The 22,850-nt window shown below is 45.3% G+C and overlaps 2 protein-coding genes across 4 annotated transcripts; both read right to left on the minus strand.

The window, feature by feature from the left end:
* Window positions 1-1,894: 1,894 nt before the first annotated feature.
* mios (missing oocyte, meiosis regulator, homolog (Drosophila)) lies at window positions 1,895-12,291 on the minus strand. 3 transcript variants are annotated; one of them, XM_034554200.1, is made up of 12 exons: window positions 12,184-12,291; window positions 10,345-11,211; window positions 9,763-10,243; window positions 8,879-8,977; window positions 8,519-8,773; window positions 6,254-6,423; window positions 5,771-5,836; window positions 5,507-5,665; window positions 4,352-4,504; window positions 3,319-3,523; window positions 2,956-3,085; window positions 1,895-2,244 (listed from the first exon to the last, which is right to left on the minus strand). In XM_034554200.1, exons 2-12 carry the CDS (start codon window positions 11,161-11,163, stop codon window positions 2,154-2,156), a joined length of 2,628 nt encoding a protein of 875 aa, XP_034410091.1. In that variant the 5' UTR covers window positions 11,164-11,211; window positions 12,184-12,291; the 3' UTR covers window positions 1,895-2,153. The 3 variants fall into 3 exon arrangements, with proteins under 3 accessions (XP_034410091.1, XP_034410092.1, XP_034410093.1); XM_034554201.1 differs by having other exon boundaries at window positions 12,188-12,276; XM_034554202.1 differs by lacking the exon at window positions 12,184-12,291 and adding an exon at window positions 11,876-12,169.
* A 1,197-nt stretch (window positions 12,292-13,488) lies between these two features.
* si:dkey-256h2.1 lies at window positions 13,489-22,242 on the minus strand. The gene is given in 13 exon segments (XM_034554080.1): window positions 13,489-13,703; window positions 15,121-15,254; window positions 15,963-16,089; window positions 16,167-16,291; window positions 17,448-17,593; window positions 18,173-18,341; window positions 19,071-19,192; window positions 19,416-19,483; window positions 19,485-19,557; window positions 19,937-20,097; window positions 20,550-20,725; window positions 20,844-20,983; window positions 21,620-22,242. Coding segments are annotated over 13 exon segments (2,016 nt in total). The 5' UTR covers window positions 22,069-22,242; the 3' UTR covers window positions 13,489-13,577.
* Between the last annotated feature and the right edge of the window lie 608 nt (window positions 22,243-22,850).

Genomic DNA, 22,850 nt, shown 5'->3' on the forward strand with positions numbered 1-22,850 from the left:
TTTTGTATTAAACAATACATTTTTAGCCTCGTTTGATTGTGGTGTTTTTTTTTTTTTAAAGGTCCACAGTGAATTTCCCTCTCAACATCTAAGCAAACAAGAAAAAAGGAAATGTGACTTCTGGGCCAGCTAAGACTGCGATGTGGCATATTAGTGGTCCTCGTGGAGAGATTGTTGTGTCGACTGCTGCTTCGAAGGTTATTAATTAACTTTTAATCCAAGATCAAGAGATGTACTACCACATCTGATCCATCTATTGTTTTTCCACCGGTGTCCATCTTGCAGTCTGCATGCACTAAAAATCTGTAATTCTGTGGGAGTTCCCATGGGAGAATAACGTGTGACTCAAAACGCTTTCAAGCAAAGATAAAGAACGTACAGGGTAGGGAAAAAAACCCACGCCATCTGTGTCTATGAAACACGATAATGTAAAAATAAATAAATAAATAAACCATGTAAACTTATGGAAAACACCCCCATTCAACAGTGCTCCAATTTGTCACTCGGAATTTATTTAAAAAGGGCAAAACAGACAAGAAACAATGAAAGGATGAAATTCCAGCCACCCTGTATTTTGCGGGACGCTACACGGCTCGCCAATTTGTCAGCTCCACTCCAAAAGAGTTCACAAAAGGACATGCGGGCCTATAAAACCTCCCACACCGGGAAGAGATCCTGGTGAAAGCGGCATACAGTAGCTCCTGTGCCCCCCCCATCCTCATCCACCTCCTCCTCCTCCATGACTAAGTGATTTAGCCGGCTCTGGTGCAGGCCGCCTCTCACTTACAATGCCTCCCTAGGTTAGTGACAGAGCGGGGAGGGTGGCAGAGAAAGAGAGAAAAACCCATTTACAATGCGGCTTACACACGGCCGGCCGGCCGCCTGGCCTGCCCCCCCCCCCCCCCCACACACACACAGACGGCGCCCATCCTTGGATTGATGTGTGGTATGCATAGTTTTTTGGGTTGCAATTTGGGCACCACAGAGAGGGAGAAAGAAAAAGAGGGCAAGTATGTCGGACGGTGTAAAGGGAGGAGGGAGGAGGGAGGGGGGAGGGGAGGGGGGGTCTGTTCTCTCGCCCTCTCTTTGAGTCAATAGTGTTCCGGCAGCTGAGGTTCTTTGAGGGGAACAATCTGGAGGGTCTTGTCAGAGCGCCGAGCAGCTGCTGTTTTCTGGCGAGCTTCTTTCATGGACCACAGGCCTGGAGTGGGCTGGTGAATACAGACTCAACCCTCCCACCTCTAACTCCTCATCACCCCCCCCCCCTCCCTCTCCACCACCCCTCCTACCGTCTCCAATTCCTCGTCCACCCCTTCAGAGTGGCACAGAGGAACACGAAGAGAGCAAGTGTGTGGTTATTGTGCGCGCTCCACTCCATCACCCTCCCTCCCCGAACAATGCTTTCATGAGGTATGTGGAGATCCTCTCGTAAGACAAACACGGGACTTTAAATAGCGTGTTAAGACACAAGCCCGAAAAAATACACACACATATTGGCACCTGTGATAACAGCTTTACAACCTGACATGTGAGTGGACATTAGTTTTATTTTTTTTAATAGGTCACAATAAAACTATAAGCCTGATTCAGGTTAGATTGGAAGAGGCCGATTAAAGCCGAGCCTCTTGTGTTTTCTCCTGAGTGGGATTTACATCAGCGGAGCAGTTGAGTTTGCATTTGCTCCCTTTTTCTCCGTCATTGATTCAGTTATTAGTAAGATCAGTAACACACACACACACACACACACACACACACACACACACACACACACACACACACACACACACACACACACACACACACACACACACACACACACACACACACACACACACACACACACACACACACACACACACACACACACACACACACACACACACACACACACACACACACACACACACACACACACACACACACACACACACACACACACACAGTCTGCCTTCTTCTTTATAGGGCTCTGTTATAACATTAACTTCACAAGACTATATCTGAAGCAGCATGTCGCTCTTTTCAAGCTGCCACTTCAGGAGAAGGACAGTGCTGGCCTCCCTTTGTCCGTGGTGTGCAGCGGGTGCAGCAGTGAACCTGCACCGGGTGGCTTCCGGCCGGTCGCTCGGCTTCACTCCCCGACGAGCGTCTCCCGTTTAGCTGCTGTCTGAAGGCACCAGGTTGCCTGTGGTGTCCAGCTGCATGCATTTACACGTGCAAGCAGACACTGGGCACTCTGTGTGGTCTCTGTAATGAACACACGAAGGTTAATGAAAAGAAATATACATATACATATATATATTGACATACACAAAGAGTTTGTACATCCAGGCTAAAAGAACACAGAAGGGCGATAACAAACCAAACAAGTTTGGGGGAGAAACTTTTCTTTTTGCCTGATGCAAAAAAAAGAGTTTAACGAATTATTGCTTGATTTTCTGTATTTTCATTACTCTTTAGCTTGAGTCAGCTGGAAATAAAATAAAGCAAAGAGGGTTTTGCCACAGTAAAATGTATTTCTACTCTACATTGTCAGAGAGATAAGTGCAGGCTACTGTTGAAGGACAACAGGAGGATCATCTCTACCCTCAGAGAGGACCGTCATCCTTCTGGATCCCCACATGGATTTAACAACATTACGTACACCTTTCTATTTAAGGGATGGGTATCTCAGAGTAGTAGTGACTTTCTATAGATCAGTAGAATCACTTTGCCTTCCACGATTATCGCAGAGAAAGGTCCACATGGGGTTAAATAACTCTCGTCATCTAACTGCCTGTCAAAGACATAAAGAGTTGACAGCAAAAAGATCAATCGTCCCATTTTGCACTAATGGATATTGGATTTTTTGAGTATTTGTGGTTCCAGATTTGAAAATCAAACGACCAGAAGGTGCATGGACCAGAACCGGAACCCACGCGTCCACACACAAGCGCAGCATCCAGTGAGAGTCCCCACCTGAACCAGCTGAGCATGTGGCCGGCGTGGCCGCCGTGGCGACAGTTGTGACACCAGGTGAACCAGTTGTTGAACTGAGCGAGCTTGTTCTCCCTCGTCAGGTCCACCTTCTCCTCGGACTTCCCCGTCACTGCCGGAAAAAACAAGGATTTATCCACAAGTCAATATTAGCAATCAATAAAGTTCAGACTCAATGGCAATAGAAACTGATTTAGAAAAAAGGGAACTGGCTCGGCTGAACGTCCAGGTGCAACGGCCTCTAGATGCCGATCAAAGTCCACGCCATCCCCTCCTGCGAGCGCTCGGTTGTAAACACGCCGCTCCGAGCGTCCGTCTCCGTGCTCCAGGCCCGGGCCGGCTTACCTGGGCAATTAGAAACGGGCGTGCCCATGTTCATGAGGCAGAGGGCGCAGCGCGGCAGCGGCTTCCTGCAGCCGGGGCAGCTGGTGACTTTCGACTTGGTGGGCGAGCCGCTGACGCCGTACTGGCTGAAGCCGCGGCCCTGGTGGGGCATCGCCGAGCAGCTGTAGGAGATGGACTTGCCGCAGAAGTTGCAGCTCACAAACACCTGTCGCGCGAGAACAAACACAAAAGTCGTGGTTTGATAAGGGCCGGCGAACATGAAGGTAAAACCAACACGCTCGCCAGCTGGCCCGATTTTTCACTTGGAGGGAAGAGGGAGATAAGCACGCTGCAATAACCCCAGTGTGCTTAACCGTGAATATTGGAACGTCAGTGGTGCGGTTTAGGTGGTGCCGAGGTCGTCCTGCAGCACCGGCGTGCTCATAACGCGTGTTTAGCATTCGGCTTTATAAAAGGATCTTTTTTAAGTACAGTTGTGTACTATCTGGAAGGGTTGCTCATGAGAACACAGCGGTGGGAGTTACGAGCTTGGCACAAACATCACCAGCAACCTATAATGATTCCAATGATCGAATACCAGTATTTATGGCCGCAGTTTACAACCGTTTTTTTAAAAATAATTTATAATCTAGTTTGTTGTTTGTGACTCTAGTGGTGAAAGATTTTCCAACGTTCTCACATTAGAGAAGACAGCAAATGTTTGAGCTTTTCCAGATAAACAATAATCAAAACTGTCATTTGTTGTCGTTTCATCTGGCAGGTGTTTAGAGTGACGTGTGAGAGCTCTTGAGCTCCTTAAGACGTATGTATTGGTTACACATTAGTTATTATGCGTTATGTATGTGTAGTATATTGAGAGGGAACCCCTATTAACTGTTGCACCACTGAACGGCATGCTGGGTAAAGCATGCGCTCTGTTGCTTGGTACACCACTGAAAGGCATGCTGGGTACTGCTCGCTCGCTACAATATTGACTGTTACACTGAACGGCATGCTGGGTAACTCGCTCCCGGGCACTGCACACGTCCGTTACCTGGGCCAGGGGTTTGGAGCTGGGGTCCAGCTTTCCTCGGTGGATGTCAAACTCGGCCCGTTTGTGCCAGAATCTCCAGGCGTCCAACAGGTTGCGGTAGTTTTCGATCCAGCATTGCACTCGGGGATCTTTCAACACGTCCCCTGGGGAACCCTGTGGGAAGATTGTTGTTATTCCTCAGCGTTGTTTGTCATGATCCCCTCGGCGTACGCGTTGCACCGGGAAGCAGGTCACAGACGCAGAAGGCTCATCCTTCCTGCACCCATCCCTCTGGTGGAATGTGTACGTGTTTGCGTAGATGTATGCGATGGCTGACGCAATTACCGCTCAGGTGTTGGATGCTTTGTACTGAACAGTCGGTAGCAGGTTAGGGCAGGACCGAGAGAATGTGTACTACAGCACGTTAAATAAATAAGTTACAGACCTGTTCCACCGCTTTGATTTATGGAGCTTCCTTTAGAGAAACAAGTGCATGAGAGCAAACCCCTCTGGCCCGCTTCACATTGTCATTAGAGCTGTCGATTGTGTTAAGAACAACAGCCGTGGCCTTTAACAAATGAGGAGTTTTATTAGCGCGCTCCTTTATGATTTATCAGAGGATGCGATCAGACCGACAGGTGCAGGTTTTGTTTTTAGTTTATTGAGGTTAATGATTGAAGCTTTTATTTTGGGGTCGCTGACTGCAGTACAACATGCAGTTGGCATGGCACAACGCACGTTAACAGGGCATTGTTATCACCTCTTGCAATGAACCACAATAAATGGCCCAGGGGGGGGGGAATTCAGATCTGTTCTAACATTATTCAAAAGGAGGGCAAGTAACGGGTTCATTTAACAGTAAAATATATTTATAAAACAATTTTATCATTGTACCAGAGGCCAGAAAAATAAAACAATTTGTCAGAAAGCGACTCAAACAGGCAAAACGTTAAGTTTTGTGGCAGAGAGACAGATTGACCCCCAAACAGTAAACAGTGGGCCGCTTCATTTCCTAGATTGTGTGCCTCCTCGTCTCCTCCGGCCTGCGACTTCTCCTGAAATGCACCTCGAGGAGCCAGAGGATCTCGCCAGAGACATCAGTAAGCGAGGATACATAAAACAAAAACAAAAACAAGAAAAGACTAACGTGCATGAATTCTGTCTGACTCTGTGTACCTTCAGCATGCAGAAGCTGGCCGTCTGGACGTCCCCGGTGCGGTCCACGTAGCTCTCCATGAGGTCCACGCCATCTTTAGTCAAACCCGTCAGCAGGATGCCCTCCAGGTTGCCCGCCTCCTTCATCTCGTTGGTCAGTTTGTCGATGTACCGAGGCAGCTGCAGATATTTACAAACGCAAATCACGAATGGTGTTAAAGGAAGTGACGTGTGCGCAACCGCAGCGCGTCGTCGTGAGGAGGGATCGGCTCCGTGTGGCGTTACCTGCGCGTCACTGAGGAACATGCAGGCGAAGGCGACGCGGTCCCGCACGGCAACGCTGCTCTCGAACTGAAACGCAGACAAAAGATCGTTCAACTCCTCTCGTCAAGGCTCTCGACAACGGAGCACCTTGCATTCAGTGCGGAGCCCGTAAACCTGTGCCTGTGATGTTCAAATATCAGTTCTGCAGGGAAGTGTTTCACACCTCGTCCGTTCTAAAAAGCCCAAATCGTCAAAGCGACTGACTTTTGGCCAAGAAAAGGTCTAAAGAGATGAACGAATGTGACGGCAGCAGGCGGCCAAGATCAGATGAGGGAGGGGATCATTTTCTGTGAGGTGTTTCGTGACTTTCTGGTATTTTTCTGGAGTAATAATTAACTACCTATGCAGCGGCGGTGCGAAGAACGTGTACACGTTGTCATTAGATTGGTTCAAAACAGCCACTATTCAGAGAGAGAAATTCAAACACTTTGAAGGTCTCAATACCAGCACGCCGTCGTAGGCTCCGGTCTCGCTGGTGAGAAAGGCAAACATGACGCAGAGGTAGGGGTTCTTCAGCTGCAGCCTCAGAGAGCTGCACATCTCCCTCCACAGGGAGGACTTCTCGTCGGTGTAGCCCGACAGCGCCATGGCAACCACATTCAGGTTCAGGTCACCTGGGAATAAAAAAGGAGCCGGACACGCAGGTTCATTCACTCTGTGCAAAGTCTTGACTGTAAAGTGCAGCTTTTTAAAAAAGGAGCTCCTGACTGCGCGAGTTGTTCAAGGGGATTTTGCTTTTAAGGCTCAATAAAAAATTAAAGTTCAGAGGGGACTGGAATTACTTTTATTTAAACGGTTAGCTCTCATTCAAAACCACTTCATCTCTGGTTGGTCGTCCTGCGTCCTTCTTCAGAGAGTACAAAAGCTCAATCTGAAGTAAAGCAGACGTCCGGTTGTGCATTGTTTCACATAAAACACGTTCAGTGATTTAATGCTCGAGTGGTGATACGCTCATCCGTTTTAAGAGCTAGATTAGAGAATGGAATAACACTCTCGTGTCTGCACGCCAAGTGAGAAGTTACAGGCAGCAGCCAGTTAGCTTAGCATAAAGACTGCATGAAGGGAGAAACCAAACGCTTTGTTAACGGTTTAACAACAACAAACTGCTTACAAGCCTATCCAAGGCACTTTTTTTGTAAACAAACAAGCTATGACATGGTTAATTAGTGAGCTTTACAGGTGCAGGTAAGTGGATCTTTTTTTTAAAAACTGGTCTACCAGGTTTAGCTCTAGATAAGCGTCTCGTGGCATATTTCTTTCTTGCCTTTGCCTGCAGATTGTAAAGCACTCTCAAATTTGTAATTTGTGATTTTTGGCGATACAAAATAAACTGAATTTCATTTTGAAAATTTCGTGGACAGATATGAGAGTTCCTTCGATCGTCTCGTCAAACTCTGGGCAAGAAAAGGGAATAGGCATTATTGAGGAAAAACAAATGTGGAACTATTCCTTTAACATTAAATACAACTTAAATTGTAAAAGTTAGCTTAAAAAATGTTTCATAAAAGTTAGATATTAGTTTTTTTAATGTTAAAACAGGACCTGGGGTCAACGCCTGTGAAGATCTCTGTGCTGACACACCTTATCTAAAGCATCTCCCCATCAATCATGTTTAGAAAACTCATTAGAACAAAACATTTGACCTACATTTGGTGGAATTTTTTTGTTTTTCCAGTCACGATTTACATGAACAACAGCTCTCTCTCTCTCTCTCGCTCTATTTTTGTTAATCCTCAGTGTGAAAAGCTCTGCAGGACGTGTGTTGTGTGGAAAACAAGGATCTCCTGCTGTTACATTTTTTAAATTCCTTCAGACCTTCACTTCATTTGTTGGGAGACTCTGAAACGGAAACGAGGCACTTAGACACACTTAATATGTAAACTATGTTTATCAGGAGTGCAAAATTACATTCAACACATTTACGAGCGCTTTTTACAAAACACGCTCCAGACCTGAGGCAGAGTTTTATTTATCTGTATACTGCATCTGCTTCATTTTTAAAGCGCTACATGATTTAATGTCGCCTTACTTAAAAAACACACAATTCCAAGCACATTAAATCTGCAACAATTCAATGACAGAGTCGTTGAAGTCATAATAAATGACAAATGTTTCTTGGTCTCGCATTAAAACAATTGCACATTTGTACGTGCACGCAAGCGCTCTCTCTCTCTCACACTCACACACACACACACACACACACACACACACACACACACACACACACACACACACACACACACACACACACACACACACACACACACACACACACACACACACACACACACACACACACACACACACACACACACACACACACACACACACACACACACACACACACACACACACACACTTCAGCCTCCTAGGGTGAGGAGGGGGAAATATTTGTGGACCAACCAGCAGAGCCAGCTAGAGACCTGCTGGTCGCAGCAAAAATAATTAAATAGTTTTGGGCAAAACAACAAGCCACCATGATCTCCAGGACATATTGTGATGAGTATCTTTCAACTGTTCCCTGATGTTTTATAGACAAAACAATTACAGATGAACCGAGAAAATAAATCGGAGAGATTAAACGTTGGTGAAAATACTCACTCAGCGCGTTTGAGTGCGTTTGGTTCAACAATCGGCTTCAAAGATACGCCTGCTTCCTAAGCCACCCTCCCTCCCTCCCTCCCTCCCTCCCTCCTCACACCCACTCACCCTTGTCAGCGGTGGCGCCCTTGTTGAGGATCTGGATGGCCCGGCGGATGTCCAGGTTGAACAGAGCCACGGCGGCCGCCCGCTCCCACTCGCGCTCGTGCTCCAGCGATCGCAGGAATATCTCCACGTCGATGTCGGGCCCCCGGCTGATCCAGCCGCAGAGCCGCAGGGCGAGGCAGCGCTCCTCGCTGTGGTACCGCGGTACGTCGGACTGCCGGTCTGAACCGCTCCAGCACCTGCGGCTCTCCGTTGTGCCTGGGGGAACCAGGAAGGGCCATCCGCGGTGTATTCAGTGAGCCCATTTCCCCCAATTTTGCGACGTGTTTTGAACGTATTACGATCGGTGCCTCGCTGACTCACCCGAGCTGGTCTTCACGATGTTCTTGATACCAGAGTAGACCACCGCCTGTTTGTTCCCCTGCAGCTTCAGCTCCATGTCCTCCGCACACTGCTTCATATGTGATGCTTTTATAGGAAATGTAACTGATTTTGACAGAACAGGGCGGATCGGAGGTGCTTGAGAACCACAACTACGACAGAACTTCCATCACATTACTCAAACCGGACCAAAGTAGAACAACAACCGCAGCTGAATACAAGAAATACATCAAAACTACAGAAGATAAACTTTAAAATGTACGATATATTAAGGCTGACTAAAATATTAGATATCACAAGGATGTTTTCACCACCAATTGTTATCGGGGTCATCTCATTTGTATACAAACTAATTGTAGAAAACTTCTATACAGTGACTTGAATAATATTTACCAGCATTAACAATTACAATTGTGTATATATATATATATATATATATATATATATATATATATATATATATATATATATATATATACATACATATATACATGATAATACTATATACAGTATATATATATATATATAGTATATATATATATATAATAAAATATATATATTTATAGTATATATATATATATATATGTATTATATATATATTATATATTATTATTTAATATTTAATGACTTTAATAATATTTACCTGCATTAACAATTGTATGTATATATATATATATATATAGTATATATATATAATAATACTATATATATATATATATATATATATATATATATATATATATAGTATAATAATACTATGTATATATATATATATATATATATATATATATATATATAATAATACTATATATCGCAGTAGTTTCTCAATGATTGTATTTCCTCCTCGTCATCACCAGAAAGGATATAAAACAGATCATACCACAGACACTTGAGCTGGGAATCTTTCCCCCCCGCCAGCAGGTGGTTCCTCCACACCTGGACGGTGTCGTGGCCGTACCTGGACTGAGCCCTCTGCCTCATCTTCGTGGCGATGTCCTTCTCGATCGCGCCCTCCGCTCCGTCCTCGGAGCAGTCGTACAGGTGCCGGCCGCACGCCCACATGAGCGAGGTGGTGGAGCTCCAGGCGAGCGAGATGCGCTCGAACACCGTGAAGTCGGTCATGACCCGGTTGGCCGCCGACACCACCACCATGCGGTTCTGAGAGGACGGGTGCCAGGCGAAGCTGCCGATCTGGCTTTCGCAGGGCTGCACGCTCCGCTCGATGATGGTGGGCTCCGTCTCGTCGCCGATGGGCGTGGGGGTGTGCTGCATGTCGTACAGGCGGATGATGTTGCTGTCGCGCGTCAGCGTGGCCAGCAGGCCGTTACGGGTCGGACACCAAGCCACCTGGAAGGAGAAAGGAAATCAGCGCGATTTTAACCGGCAACTTTCTTTGCTTTTCAGAATTAAAAACACAATTCAAAGAGCTTGTATGAAGAGCTTCATACCTTCGTGAGCGGCTTCGGCTGCTCGGTGAGCGTGAGCACGGGCTTCTCAAACTTCCTCAGATCCCAGATGGCCACCTGACCCTCAAAAAAAGAGGCCACGCGGTCGTGGACGTGCGGGTCGACCGTCACCCCCTGGACGGCCTTAGTGTTGACGAATGTCTTCTGGCTGGTGTTTCTCAGGTCAAATATGGCGAGGTTCCGGTGCATGCCGGCCAACAGCAGCTTCGGGTCCCGCAGCAGCCAGCAGAGGGACAGGCAAGCGTCGTTCTGGCCCAACTCGTACAGCGGTTTGGTCACCACCGTGCTCGAGTCCAAATCCACGGACGAAAGGCGGATCTTCTCGGAGGCCACGCTGGCCTCCGGGGAAAACTTGCTGCTGATGTCCCATATGAGGACGGAGAAGTCCGCTCGGTGCTTGTCCAACCCGGCGGCCAACAAGTTGCTGTCCACCGGGTTCCAGGCTAAAGTGTTGCATTGCCGGGCGTGCTTGGGCACAAACTCCTTCCCCACCAGCTCTTTGCACGCGGTGTTGTGGCTCTGGCCCAGGCTGGTGAGCACCACTCTGCCGTTGGCCTGGCCCACGGCGAGCAGGCACTCCGGCTCGTGCTTTGGGTACCAGGCCACGCATTTCATGTAAGGGGTGTCGGAGTTAATGGCGAGCAGGGTAGCAGCGGTTTCTTCGGAGAGCGGGAGAGCGCCGGCCTTGGTTTCTGAGCCGCCCGTGGGTCCAATGCGATACAGGCCCAGTTCAGAGTCACAGATCACATAGCGGTCCGGGTGGTGGGGGGACCACAGGATGTCCGGCTTGGAGCCACTCATGATTCAGGGACGGCTAGACGGGTCGCAACGAAATCTGCCCTCTCCAACCTGGAGATTAGCAAAGAAATAGCACATGAACAAGTTACATAAACATAAACAAGTACATGTACATGAACATGAACAAGTACTGGTCATATTGACAAACAATTGCTCATGAACAAGTACATGTATATGAATAAGTACATGTACATGAACAAGTACTAGTGATATTGACAAATAATTGCACATGAACAAGTACATAAACAAGTACATGAACAAGTACATGTACATGAATAAGTACAAGTACATGAACAAGTACTGGTAATATTGTCAAAAAATTGCTCATGAACAAGTACATGTATATGAATAAGTACATGTACATGAACAAGTACTAGTGATATTGACAAATAATTGCACATGAACAAGTACATAAACAAGTACATGAACAAGCACATGTACATGAATAAGTACTGGTAATATTGGCAAAAAATGGCAAGTACATGTACATAAACATGTACATCAACATAAACAGGTACAAGTACATGTACATAAACATGCATAAACATGTACTTGATATTGGCAACAAAAAAGTTGCCCAAAACACAGGAATGAGAAATCCCCAAACATGATGAATATATATATATAACGTATTTAATTACCATAGTTATATTTTTTAATGATGACTCATGTTATTGCACTGTGTTTATATTATTTTTGCATTATTGTTATTCACCTTACTTGGCGATGCACAGTTCTGGTTCTGACGTCACCTTTAAAAGTGTACATGAGCTAAAAAATGTCCACGCTGATGATTTCAACCGAGGGCCAACGAGCTCGTGTTAAGAGCTCGTGCGAGCTGAAAGAGCCACGTGACGTAAACGGCCCAGTTCAAACTAAAGTCCAAAGTTTGTTGACATGCTAACGAACGGAGCTAACGAGCGAAGCGAGAGCTCAAATAAAAACCGTTGAACTCGCGCGCAGTTAGCTAGTTAGCAGACGTTTTCTGAGCCGTCACCATAGTAACGAAGCTGTGTCACTTACGCACGTGCAGAGAGTTTAAATGAGCCGGGGAATCACGGTTTGTCGGGCACATGTCGGGCAGGGGGGGGACACTGCGAGCTCCTCTGATTGTTGTGTGTTACACCAAAACATGTCCGTAGGGATTGAGAAGGTCAGCTACTTTAAAAGGTTCCGGTCACGTGCGCGATTCACCACCACCAGAGGGCGCCGTAACCGTGTGTGGAAATACACAGAAAGGAAAAGCGATGGAAATAATTTAAATATTTGACATGGTCGATTGAGATTTAGCAGATTATTTGAACAGATTATTTCCGGAAGGACATCAGTGAACACGGATCTGTAGGCTATAAATAAGGTTACTCTCTGCTCTGGGAATCACAGTGCATCTGGTTTTCACATTACTGGGAAGAAAGAAAGAAAGAAAGAAAGAGAATAAGAAAGAAAGAAAGAAAGAAAGATAGATAGATACTTTATTCCCAGGGGGAATATTCTTTGTAGCAGCAGCAAACAAGGTTAAAATATATACAATACAATAAAATAAAAATAAAATAGCAGAGCATCCAAAATTAATAATAGTTAGCACATGTATGGAGATAATGCCTCATTTGCCTATTTCAACATCCATTTTCAGATTTTCTTAATGCAGGACAACATCTGGGTGAATGTCATATTGATATGTCATGGTGAACCATTTGACCCCGCTGACCCCGGGGGGGTCTCCCCTGAAGCAGCGGTGTCACGACTCCCTCCTTCACGCCCCTCAACATACAGTTTACGGCCCAGCTGTTGATATTGATACGCAGACATCACACGGTCCCTCTCTCTCCCCAATATGAAAAGTGGAAGTGGAATTTGTCTCCTTTTTCGTCTCTGCACTAATGGAATGTGAATATTGGATTATGGGTAATCCTGATACTTGTGTGGTTATCCAAAGCGGTGAATCCAGGCTTGCAGGATATTATTCTTCTGCAGGAACAGACTCTGTGTGGTGGGATTAGGGCGTGGAACCTGGCCGCCCGGCGCCACTCATCCCTCCCACCGAGGGATCGTCGTGGTCGGTGGCTCGAGACTCAGACGTGATCACAGTTTGGTGGCAATATTAAGAAAATCAGGAGGGGGGGGGACATAGTATATACTTCATTATGGGTTTGATTAAAGCAAACTTGAATGTTGCATTTGTTTAGCAGGGTGCAATAGGACCACCAGGAGACACGGGATCTGAGGGCCCAGCAGGACATAAAGTAAGATCCCTAAAACCTCCATTTATTACCCCACGAGCCCAAAGGTCGCTTCCTGTCTACGTCAAACGAAACAGCAGTCGGTGAAAGCAGTAGGAAAAAAATATACATTTAATCTTTGATTTTTGAAGTGTACATTCGCAGTTCCCCCAATAAAAAGAGTTTCACAGAGGGGCATCATTTGTAAAAGACAAGAAAAGAAGACATGATGATGTATCCGGGCTCCTTAGACGGATTAGGATCCTTCCCTTGGAATAAGCCGAAGTAGACGACGGTGTTGGGCTCCGACTCGCTTGCGTTCAGCTGAAAGAGGACAGGAGCGAACAGGAAGCCACAAACACAGTAAATAAACAAAAACAAGCACCATTTCAATCTCACAGGTATCTGTCTCCATAAACACACGTCACTCAGATAGCCGTGATCGGCAAGAGTACGAATGGTAGACTGTCGTAGTCGTGATGTCACACGTTTGTTGGTGAATTGCGGTTTTTGAAGCCTCGAGTTTGACAGCGCGGCCGTCGCCATCTTGTTTTTTTTTTGTGCAACCGGTGAACAGAAGTGACCGTGTTTGGACTCCGGAGGAGTGGCTTAGAGACGAGGCCTGGTAGAGATCTGTCAATAACCTCGTAGCCCCTCCCCTAAATGGTCTGTTTGACTCTAAATTACCATAATTTACTAAATGAACATCACGCTGTATTGAAGAAGACTTGAAACTAGAGATAAACTCATGTTTACTGAGGGAATACATCAAGAGAATTAGAGTCATTTATATAGACTTCTATACAACCAGAGGAGTCGCCCCCTGGTGGTCAGGAGAGAGAATGCAGCTTTAAGATTAAGATTAGAAGTATACTGACATTCTGTGTGTAATTTTTTTCCCACACAAATCCTCAGCGGAATCTGATCCCAGGTCTGCGCTGAGAACATGAGAGCACTCCGGGCAATTAATGCCAAACGGTTCACTTCACTCAAATGTTTTTGCTTCAGCGTGACCTCGACTTCACCGCCTGGTTCCTGTGAATCTACTGGAGGTAAGAAAGGCTTCAATCTGGTCCTCAATAACCCCGATCAGGCGTGGGCGTCTCAAACGATGATCTCAGACTGGAAACTCCACAAGATGTGAACACATTGCAACTTTAAACATCTCGGAAGACGTCATTAGGAAACCGTTTGCAAAAAGGGCCGGGACTTCAAGCTGATTGGATGAACCAACCATCTGTCAATCAAACTCTTGCTGAAGCCTGTTGCTCTTCTTTCAGTGAAGAAATACTCTCCGGTTCTTATATAGCTGATTCCCTTGAAGATGGATTTTCATGTGATCTCGCGATGTATGAAAATATATGAATCTCAAGTTACGATTACCAAAATAATTGCGATTCGTGAAATTATCCGATCAAAATGTGCTTAAAACTCTGAAAATGTCACTAAAACATCACTTTAACGGATATCTTGTGAAAAAGAATACTACTTTCTTATCTTTTCCATCTTTTTGTAGTGAAAAACAACAAATAAATAAAGGATAAATAACACAATATTATGATTTTCTTCTGTATTTCATGCTGTGCAGTATTTTATAGACTCATTAAAAAATACTCCAAAGTATGCTTCACTACCAGTGTGTCTGTCTTTCGATGTTAACGAAGTGTTTTTATTCCAATCCGTGATATAATCCTGTATATATCTGTATATATATATATACACACACTGTATGCACAGATACCTGTTTGGTGACATCCGTCCTCCAGGGGTCGACCTGGAACCCGTCACACCAGCCTCCTCGTCCGTACAGCCACGTGCCGTGTTCGTTCGGCACGGCGCCCTCTTTCACCCGCAGCGTGCAGCCCAGCGGCGTTCCTGATGGTTCCCCCGCGACCACGACGCCGCCGTTCGGGTGAGAAGACAAAACAAAAGCGGTGGAAGAAAGTCAGCGTCCGGTCCTCAGGCTCGAGAAAAAACCAGAAGACGAGAACTTAACGGTCGGGGGCGTGAGGGAAACGTCTTTTCATGTACGCGACTTTTGAAGGCGACAAAGACAAACGTGTGAGGGCATCGACATTACTAACTCTACTTCTTCCCCAGAGTCTTTGTGTCTTCTCCCCTCAGAGAGTCCACTGGCTGTGTCTGGAACCGATCCTGGCTCCTGGGCCCTGCCCCCTGACTCCTTGCCCCTGCTTCCTGCATCCTGCATCCTGCCCCTTGGCCCTGGCCTCCTTCCTCAATGGCCCTGCCTCCTTCTTTGTGCCTCCTGCCTCATTGGCCCCGCCTCCTTCCCCCTGGCATGGCCCTTTTTTCCCCGTGAAAGGTTTTTTTCAGTTTTTTGGGGGAGTTTTTCCTGATCCGATGTGAGGTCAAAGGTCAGGGATGTCGCATGTGTACATATTGTAAAGCCCTCTGAGGCAAATTTGTGACTTTTGGGCTATACAAAATAAACAGAATTGAATTGAATTGATTTAAAGGGCTCATGAAAACCGGAAACACAAACATCTAAGTGAGCGAACTCCATCTGCCGAGGAAGAGACGGGATCGTTTGGCGCACCTCCGCCTGCAGCAACGGCTCCTCACCTGCAGAATCGAAGGTGAGGGTGTTGTTGAAGACGTCGTTGATCAGGAAGTGGTGGGAGGTGACGCAGAACTCTCCGCAGCCGTTGTCGTCGTAGCCGTGGGCCGTGACGACGGCGTACAGCTCCACCTGAGCACAGACACACACGGCATGCTGACGGACCGGAGCGCATCACGTGATCGGGGTCACGGGGTCACGTGCTGTACCTTTCTGGTCGACGCCGGGACGGACACTTCGGTTGGCCGGTACCGCTTGTTGTAGTTTTTGTCGAAGGTTCCCCCGCTGTACAGCGGCGTCACTCGGAAGGGGCGGAGCTTCTTTACGTCATAATCTGCAACACAGAGAGGTTTTTTTTTATTGTGGCTCGAGAAAAAAAGACTTCATGAAACTGTGAAACCTACATTAAACCATGAATGGTCAATGCAAAGCGTGACACACATATATAAGAGCTATTTGTTGTTTACTGATATACTATTTTTTCTTATTATTTAAATCCCACTGTTCGAATGATGAAGGAAATACAAGATTCAGAGTTCATACACATTTTGACCGATGGATTTCCATGACTTTTCCATGACTTTTCAATGACTTTAAACCAAATTTCCATGACCAAACATTTTGTGAAATCTCACATAAAAAAGTGAGAAAATGTCATATTTAAACTAACAATGAGAATTCCAAAAGCATACGTTATATACCGCGTAATTGAACATATGAATATCATTTCCATGACTTTTTCCAGGCCTGGAAATAACCATTTTAAAATTCCATGACTTTTCCAGGTTTTCCATGACTGTACGAACCCTGAAGATTGTATGTTTATTGATTAAAACAAATCTTTGTCATGAGTAGTTTTAAAGATGTCGTACAAACTGCTTCAAGGTTAATTAAATACACAATAGACTTGTGAGGCATGCTTTCATTATTGCCGTATTAAAATTTGTTGATATATGAATATTTGTATTTTTATTTCATTCATTAATTGCTACAGCAATGTACATGAGACGCTGGTGGATTTGCAGGATGTGAAACAGGAAGTACATTTAATTCAGATGTGAGCCACGATTTGAGCCACAGCATTTTTAGCTTGTATTTGTTTACGTTTTTTGACAAACTGTCATCATTAAAAGTAGGCTGAATTAAGCTTTAATTAATTAAAATAATAGAAAATACAGACAACTATCACTGGATTACTTTAATACTGGAAAAGAAAAAATTCTAAATCAGTTTTATGAATATTTATTTGCCTCCTTGTGAAGAGTAAGTCTCAGAGTCTCTTGGAATATGTGTGTACTTTTTGGTAATCAAAGCACCTCAATTGCCACCACAAAGCAAAACCAGTGGGGTCCAACCACCATGAACTGACGTCCCCTTTTAGTTTTCCGGCCCCTGGAATACACCTCCACCTTTCCACCTGGAGCCATCGCACCGCCCGCTCAGCACAACCACAAACAACCACGACGGGCGGGGTCTTTTTTTTGTTCTACCCGTCCGGTTGTTGACGCTGAACCTCAGGTTGAGGGAGACGACCCACGGCATCGCCCAGGGGACCGTCTTCATGGTCAGGGTGCACCGGTTGCTGTCCAGCAGGGGGATCAGAGGGGTCACGTCTGTGAGCCAGCGCCCGATACCTCTGCAGAGACACCACACACACACACACATGGGGGGACGGTCTCATCACACACAAACAACGACATGAAGTCATTTTGAAACACTCGACATGGCATATTAACGAGGATGTTTTTGAAAAACAGGAAGTCTGCTCCCAGTTGTGTTGGTTTTTTTAATCCACTATCTCTCTTAATATCCGTGTGAAATGATCAAGTCAGACAAAAAACACGTTATATTTTAATTTGGATAGTTTTCATATTATAATTTCATCAGAGTCCTTTCCAACGACAATAATTCGTGAAACAATAATCACAATAAAATGATTAAATCGCAATACAATACAATTTAAAGTCAGTCGATATGGACCATGAAGTGAAGTGAAGAGCAATGTGATGGTTTATAGGTCGATATACTCTTGTGCCTAAATTGACCTATTGCATATCTCAATTTCGATATATTACGATGTTTCAGAACTCTAAAAGACACACAGATGAACGTAAAGCTGTAAATCATGCATACGAGTATCAATCAACGTGATTATCCGTCGCGTTCTTCTCGCCATCGGATAGAGCTTCACGTTCACACGTCGTGGTCGTCTTACCTGCGGAAGGCCGTGACCCACCGGCCCAGCTCCGTGCCGCAGGACGGGCCTCCTGGGTCGCAGCAGACCAGCAGCCGCACCGCGTGATCCCAGTGAGCGCAGGACGAGTCTCTGGCGCCGGGACACGACAGCGACGCGTCCAGGTGCAGCGCGTCGAAGTCCGACAGCGCTGCAGAGAGACGGCACGCTGCAATGTCAAGGTCATTTGAATGCTCGACGTTTGAGACATCATACGAGGTTCTCCTGGGGGTACGCGGTCCATGAGGGATGCTCGTTTGTCTCAACTACACAGAAGGAGTGTGCAGAACCTGGAATAAACTTTCTTTGCATGTTTATATTTTTGGACAGCTTGAAATTCTTCATTTAAAAGAATGATATCACTCGTCTGGGTTTCAGAAGCCTGAATCTGAGTTGGGCATTAAAGCTGCGTTGCACCATTAAGGGTTTATTTTTAAACCAGATTAAAACTCTAGTTTATAGTGTTGCTCCAAAACACTAAACTAGCAAACAATTAGGAAATAAACCTTTATGTTCTACTCTAAACCTAGAAAAATCTAATTATGCTTTAAACTCCAATTAAAACGGCTTTTTGAGACGGATGGAGCAAAAAGAAAGTTAATTGAGTTTTTGCCAGTTGCTCAAGTCTTCTATCATTTATCCAATTTTTTAGCAAATGAAGAGAAATTAGAGCTCATTAATCATTTAATCCATATTAAACTCTATTCATATAACAATGAACTTGGATTTAAATCATTCGTTTTAAATTGTGCAACAATTCAGTCTCATTTTAAACCTAGTTTTTGTTAAACTCTGGTTCAAACTAATCTCAGATTAAATGAATCCTTGTTGGTGAATGCCAGCCTCAAAAACAAATATGGAGTGTTGCCGATGAAGTTACCGATCGGCAGCTCGACCGTGGCCACCGCTCCGTCCTCTCCGTGCATCTGGACTTTGTCGAACACAGAAATGACCTCGGCGGGACTTTGAAGTTTGGTCTGCAGCGCTGCGTAGAAATCAAACCTCGGAGACAAAGAACAAAGTCAGAGACAAACTAGAAGAATTTAAGACTTCAAATCGGACGACGTGAGGTTGATCCATGTTGGGGTTCCTTCAAAAAACGTCCTTAAAATAGTTGCTGAATGTATTTTTGTATAGTTTATCTAACTTAATGATGACTTCCTGGTTTATCAAGTCAAGTCAATGAATAAATGAACAAACAAATAAACAAAAAATGAACTCTCACCACTGCGCCTGCCAGTTGAGGAAGCTGAACGAGGGGTAAATGAACCAGCCCATCTCGGCCAGCGCCCCCCTGGTGGTCAATGCCGATGAAGAAGTTCGGGGACGGGGTGTTCTGGAAGGACGCGTACACCGGCTGTCCGATCCTACACAGCATCAAACCACAAGGAGATGACGTCACATGTCATACGAGACCAATAAATACATATTAAATAAATAAGCTGTGATTTTAACGAGCTTAAATCAACCAATAACTTTTTACACTTTTGAACACGTTCACAATCAGATTCTCTGTTCTTTAGAGACACAGAATGATCAACAAAAAATCATTTTAAAAATCCCCCTGAAGATGTAATATGTTGTAAACATCACCCTAAAGTTGTGACCCGCTTCAGAAGAGAGGAAGGCGGACAGACTTAAGAGGATCATCACTTTAACCTTCAAAGTGTTCAGCTGATCCGTGCACAAGGACGTTAACCATCAAAGTGAGGGGGCTTTCTAAGCCCTCGGGTCGGCCTGTCTTACTCGAGCGCCCGAGCGACCGAAACCTCCAGGTGCACCATGGCAGCCGGGATGGCCAGCGTCGCGTCGCACTCGTCCCCGACGCAGTTCATGTCCTGGATCGGGTTGCCGGGGAGAGCGTAGACGAGGACACCGGAGGCGTTGGACTTGGCCATGCTCTGCACCTGGAGGATCAGGGACACGTGTCAGATTAAAGTCAACACTGACCTGGCTGCAAAGTGTTATTCAAACACTTTGCAAACACTTTTGTTATTATTAATCTGTTGATTGTTCTTTCGAGTCAATTGATTTATGTTTTGGTTCAAAATCGAAGAAGAACTCTGAGAAATGCAGATACTTATTGCTTGTTTTGTCAACATTTACAATGAAATGATTGATATTTATTGATGGATACAATTATTAGGAATGATGGTGAGGTATTAATTAGAATTTGCATTAAAAAAATAGTGCGTAAGGGGTAATGTTGCTTTGGACCAGTAAGGGATCGATACAGTTCAGTGTGAACTGGTCTGTGGGTCCTTAGCAGAACCTCATCGCAGACCTTTATTACGATCTGGAGCTATAGATCTGAGCAGGAAAGCGTGACGCTTCCTCCCCGATCGCACACAACACCGACCTTGGTGAAGAACGAGCAGTTTCCCTCGGACACCCAGGCCAGAGCTCCCGCCACCGAGGGGGACGGTTCACACCCGTCGCCGGCCTCCATCAGCCGGTACGACTTCGGGTCCCCGCGCGTCATGAGCCAGTCGTACCGGGCGTCTAGTCTCTTCACGATGATGGGCATGTTCCACCCTGAGAGGACAGAAAACATATATATATATATAGAGAGAGAGAGACTTTAATGGTCTTAAGCGTCTTTGAGTGTCTAGAAAAGCTCTATTTAAATTCAAAGTATTATTATTATTATTACCCTCGGATTTGAAGACGACCTGGGAGAAGACGCAGCCGCGCCCGGTGCAGCGCCAGTAGTAGAGCACGTTGGGGATCCAGTTCCCCAGAGCGAAGACCGGCACCGGGGAGAAGTGCAGTCTGGACAGAACCTCCTTATTCCTGCAGAACACATGCAGGAGGTGACATGTGGTTTGTCAAAGGGAGTCACCAAATCTGGGTTTTAGGGGTGGGGGTGGGGGGTTCCACATTAATCCACTATTCATAATCCAGTAACATAATAATCTGAAATGTCTCATTCTTCCAATGAGTATTGATTTTGATCCTTTAAGTGTATTTTGATGCTCATTCCTCTTGTACTTTTATGACAGTAGAATTTTAAATGCATGACTTATTAATGCAGAATATTTCCATAATGCATGACTTTTATTTAGTACTTTTACTTAAGTAAAAGGTGTGATTACTGTCAGACTTTTCATTACAAATTAAAGTCAGCAAATTGTAAAAGTTAGTACTTGTTATATAGCTGAATATTTGTTTGCAATTTTATGCTTTAGCTGTGAGCTGAGTATTTTAAATACTGAAGTTATTGATTTCCCTCTGAGATGTGATGAAGTGGCAACAGTTGGAAATCCTCAAGTAAAGTGCATATTAATAATGCTTGTACAGTAGTGTAATAAACGTATACCCCCCTGGAGATGCCACCTGTTGCTGAACATGTGTTAAGTTGACTTTTACCACTCCACTGGTCTGCATCTGAACACTTTGCCTCACAACAGTGGCTCTCTTCCGGGTCACCTGTGCATGGCGACCCGCTGCAGCTGGTCCCTCATCCACAGAGCGTCGCTGAGCGCGGAGTCGTCCAGGGACAGAAAGAGCACCTGGGTGCTGTCGGGCAGCTCCTCCACCAGGCTGACCAGGGACGACTCCGAGCTCCACATGCACTCCAGGAAGCCCGACTTGTTAGAGAAGGCGTGCACGACGAGAGGTCCCCGCAGGGCACCGGGCTGGTAGGAGAACTCCCCGTCCAGGGTCGGGACGCTGAACGCGGCCGCGGGGTCCCCCGGCTCCGGCCCGTCCGGTGAGGCGGCTGCGCTGGGTCTCAAGCTGACCCCGTTGTCTCGGGAGTCGCAGGCCGCCGCCCCGTAATCGATCAGTTTCGGTTTCCCTGCAGCTTTACCGACTCGAGCTGTCACAACAACTGCGAGGAGCCACAGCACGGAGGGCTTTGGACACAACAACACCATGGTTCCCTACCGCCGGCGGGTGACCGTGAACTCACCACCAACAGCCGAGCATTTCCATTACAGAGTTCATCTGAATAAAGATGTCGGACTGATGTTAAACTCTCTCAAAAGTCGTTGTTGTGGACTTCCTAATTCCATCTAGAGTATTTTGAGTTGGGGGCGGGCCGCGCTGCACTGTACGGTGGCCCCGCAGGGACATGCGAGCGCAAAGGAACGAAGACGGTATTTTCATTGGTCGACAAGTGGATGACGTCTTTTCGTAGGTCTAACCCCGGAAGTGGAAGTTTGGGTCGCACTGGTTCCCACGACAACCAACCGATGTTTGCCTTCTAGCTGAAAATAAGCTTTAAACTTATAAAATAGTTAAATTATAATTTAACGTGACTATTGTGCGGATTATTTTAAGTTATTTAAAATATATATTAATATATATTGTATTAATTGAGTTAGTATATATTATATTCATATATTAGTTATTAAATGAATATATATTATATTAATTAAATTAATATAATCCGCACAAACGGTCAGAAATTACCAGAGACACACAATAACCAATATAAATTGAAAGTGAATATAAGGGGACGCAGAATGAACACTTATAGATGCAAATCAATCACAAAGAGATGCAGAATTTCTAAAAACTTAAAATAAAATGTGATAAATTCAACACTGTTCCTTTAATCCACCATATTCGCTCATTACTTTACATAATTTGATGTTGCATATTAAAACATAAAAGATTAAATAAAGTGACATATCCCAAATTAAATTATTTAATT

This window comes from Cyclopterus lumpus, chromosome 16, assembly GCF_009769545.1.
Source record: "Cyclopterus lumpus isolate fCycLum1 chromosome 16, fCycLum1.pri, whole genome shotgun sequence".
Classification (NCBI taxonomy): Eukaryota; Metazoa; Chordata; class Actinopteri; order Perciformes; family Cyclopteridae; genus Cyclopterus; species Cyclopterus lumpus.

What these genes read in the sequence shown, in the direction of transcription:
- mios (XM_034554200.1), bottom strand. Translation starts at nt 11,163, where the DNA reads ATGAGTGGCTCCAAGCCGGACATCCTGTGGTCCCCCCACCACCCGGAC. An exon ending in GGGCGCCACCGCTGACAAGG is followed by an intron (nt 6,424 to 8,518) that starts GTGAGTGGGTGT and finishes TTTTATTCCCAG; the next exon opens with GTGACCTGAACCTGAATGTG. An exon ending in GAGCCTACGACGGCGTGCTG is followed by an intron (nt 5,837 to 6,253) that starts GTATTGAGACCT and finishes TCTGCGTTTCAG; the next exon opens with TTCGAGAGCAGCGTTGCCGT.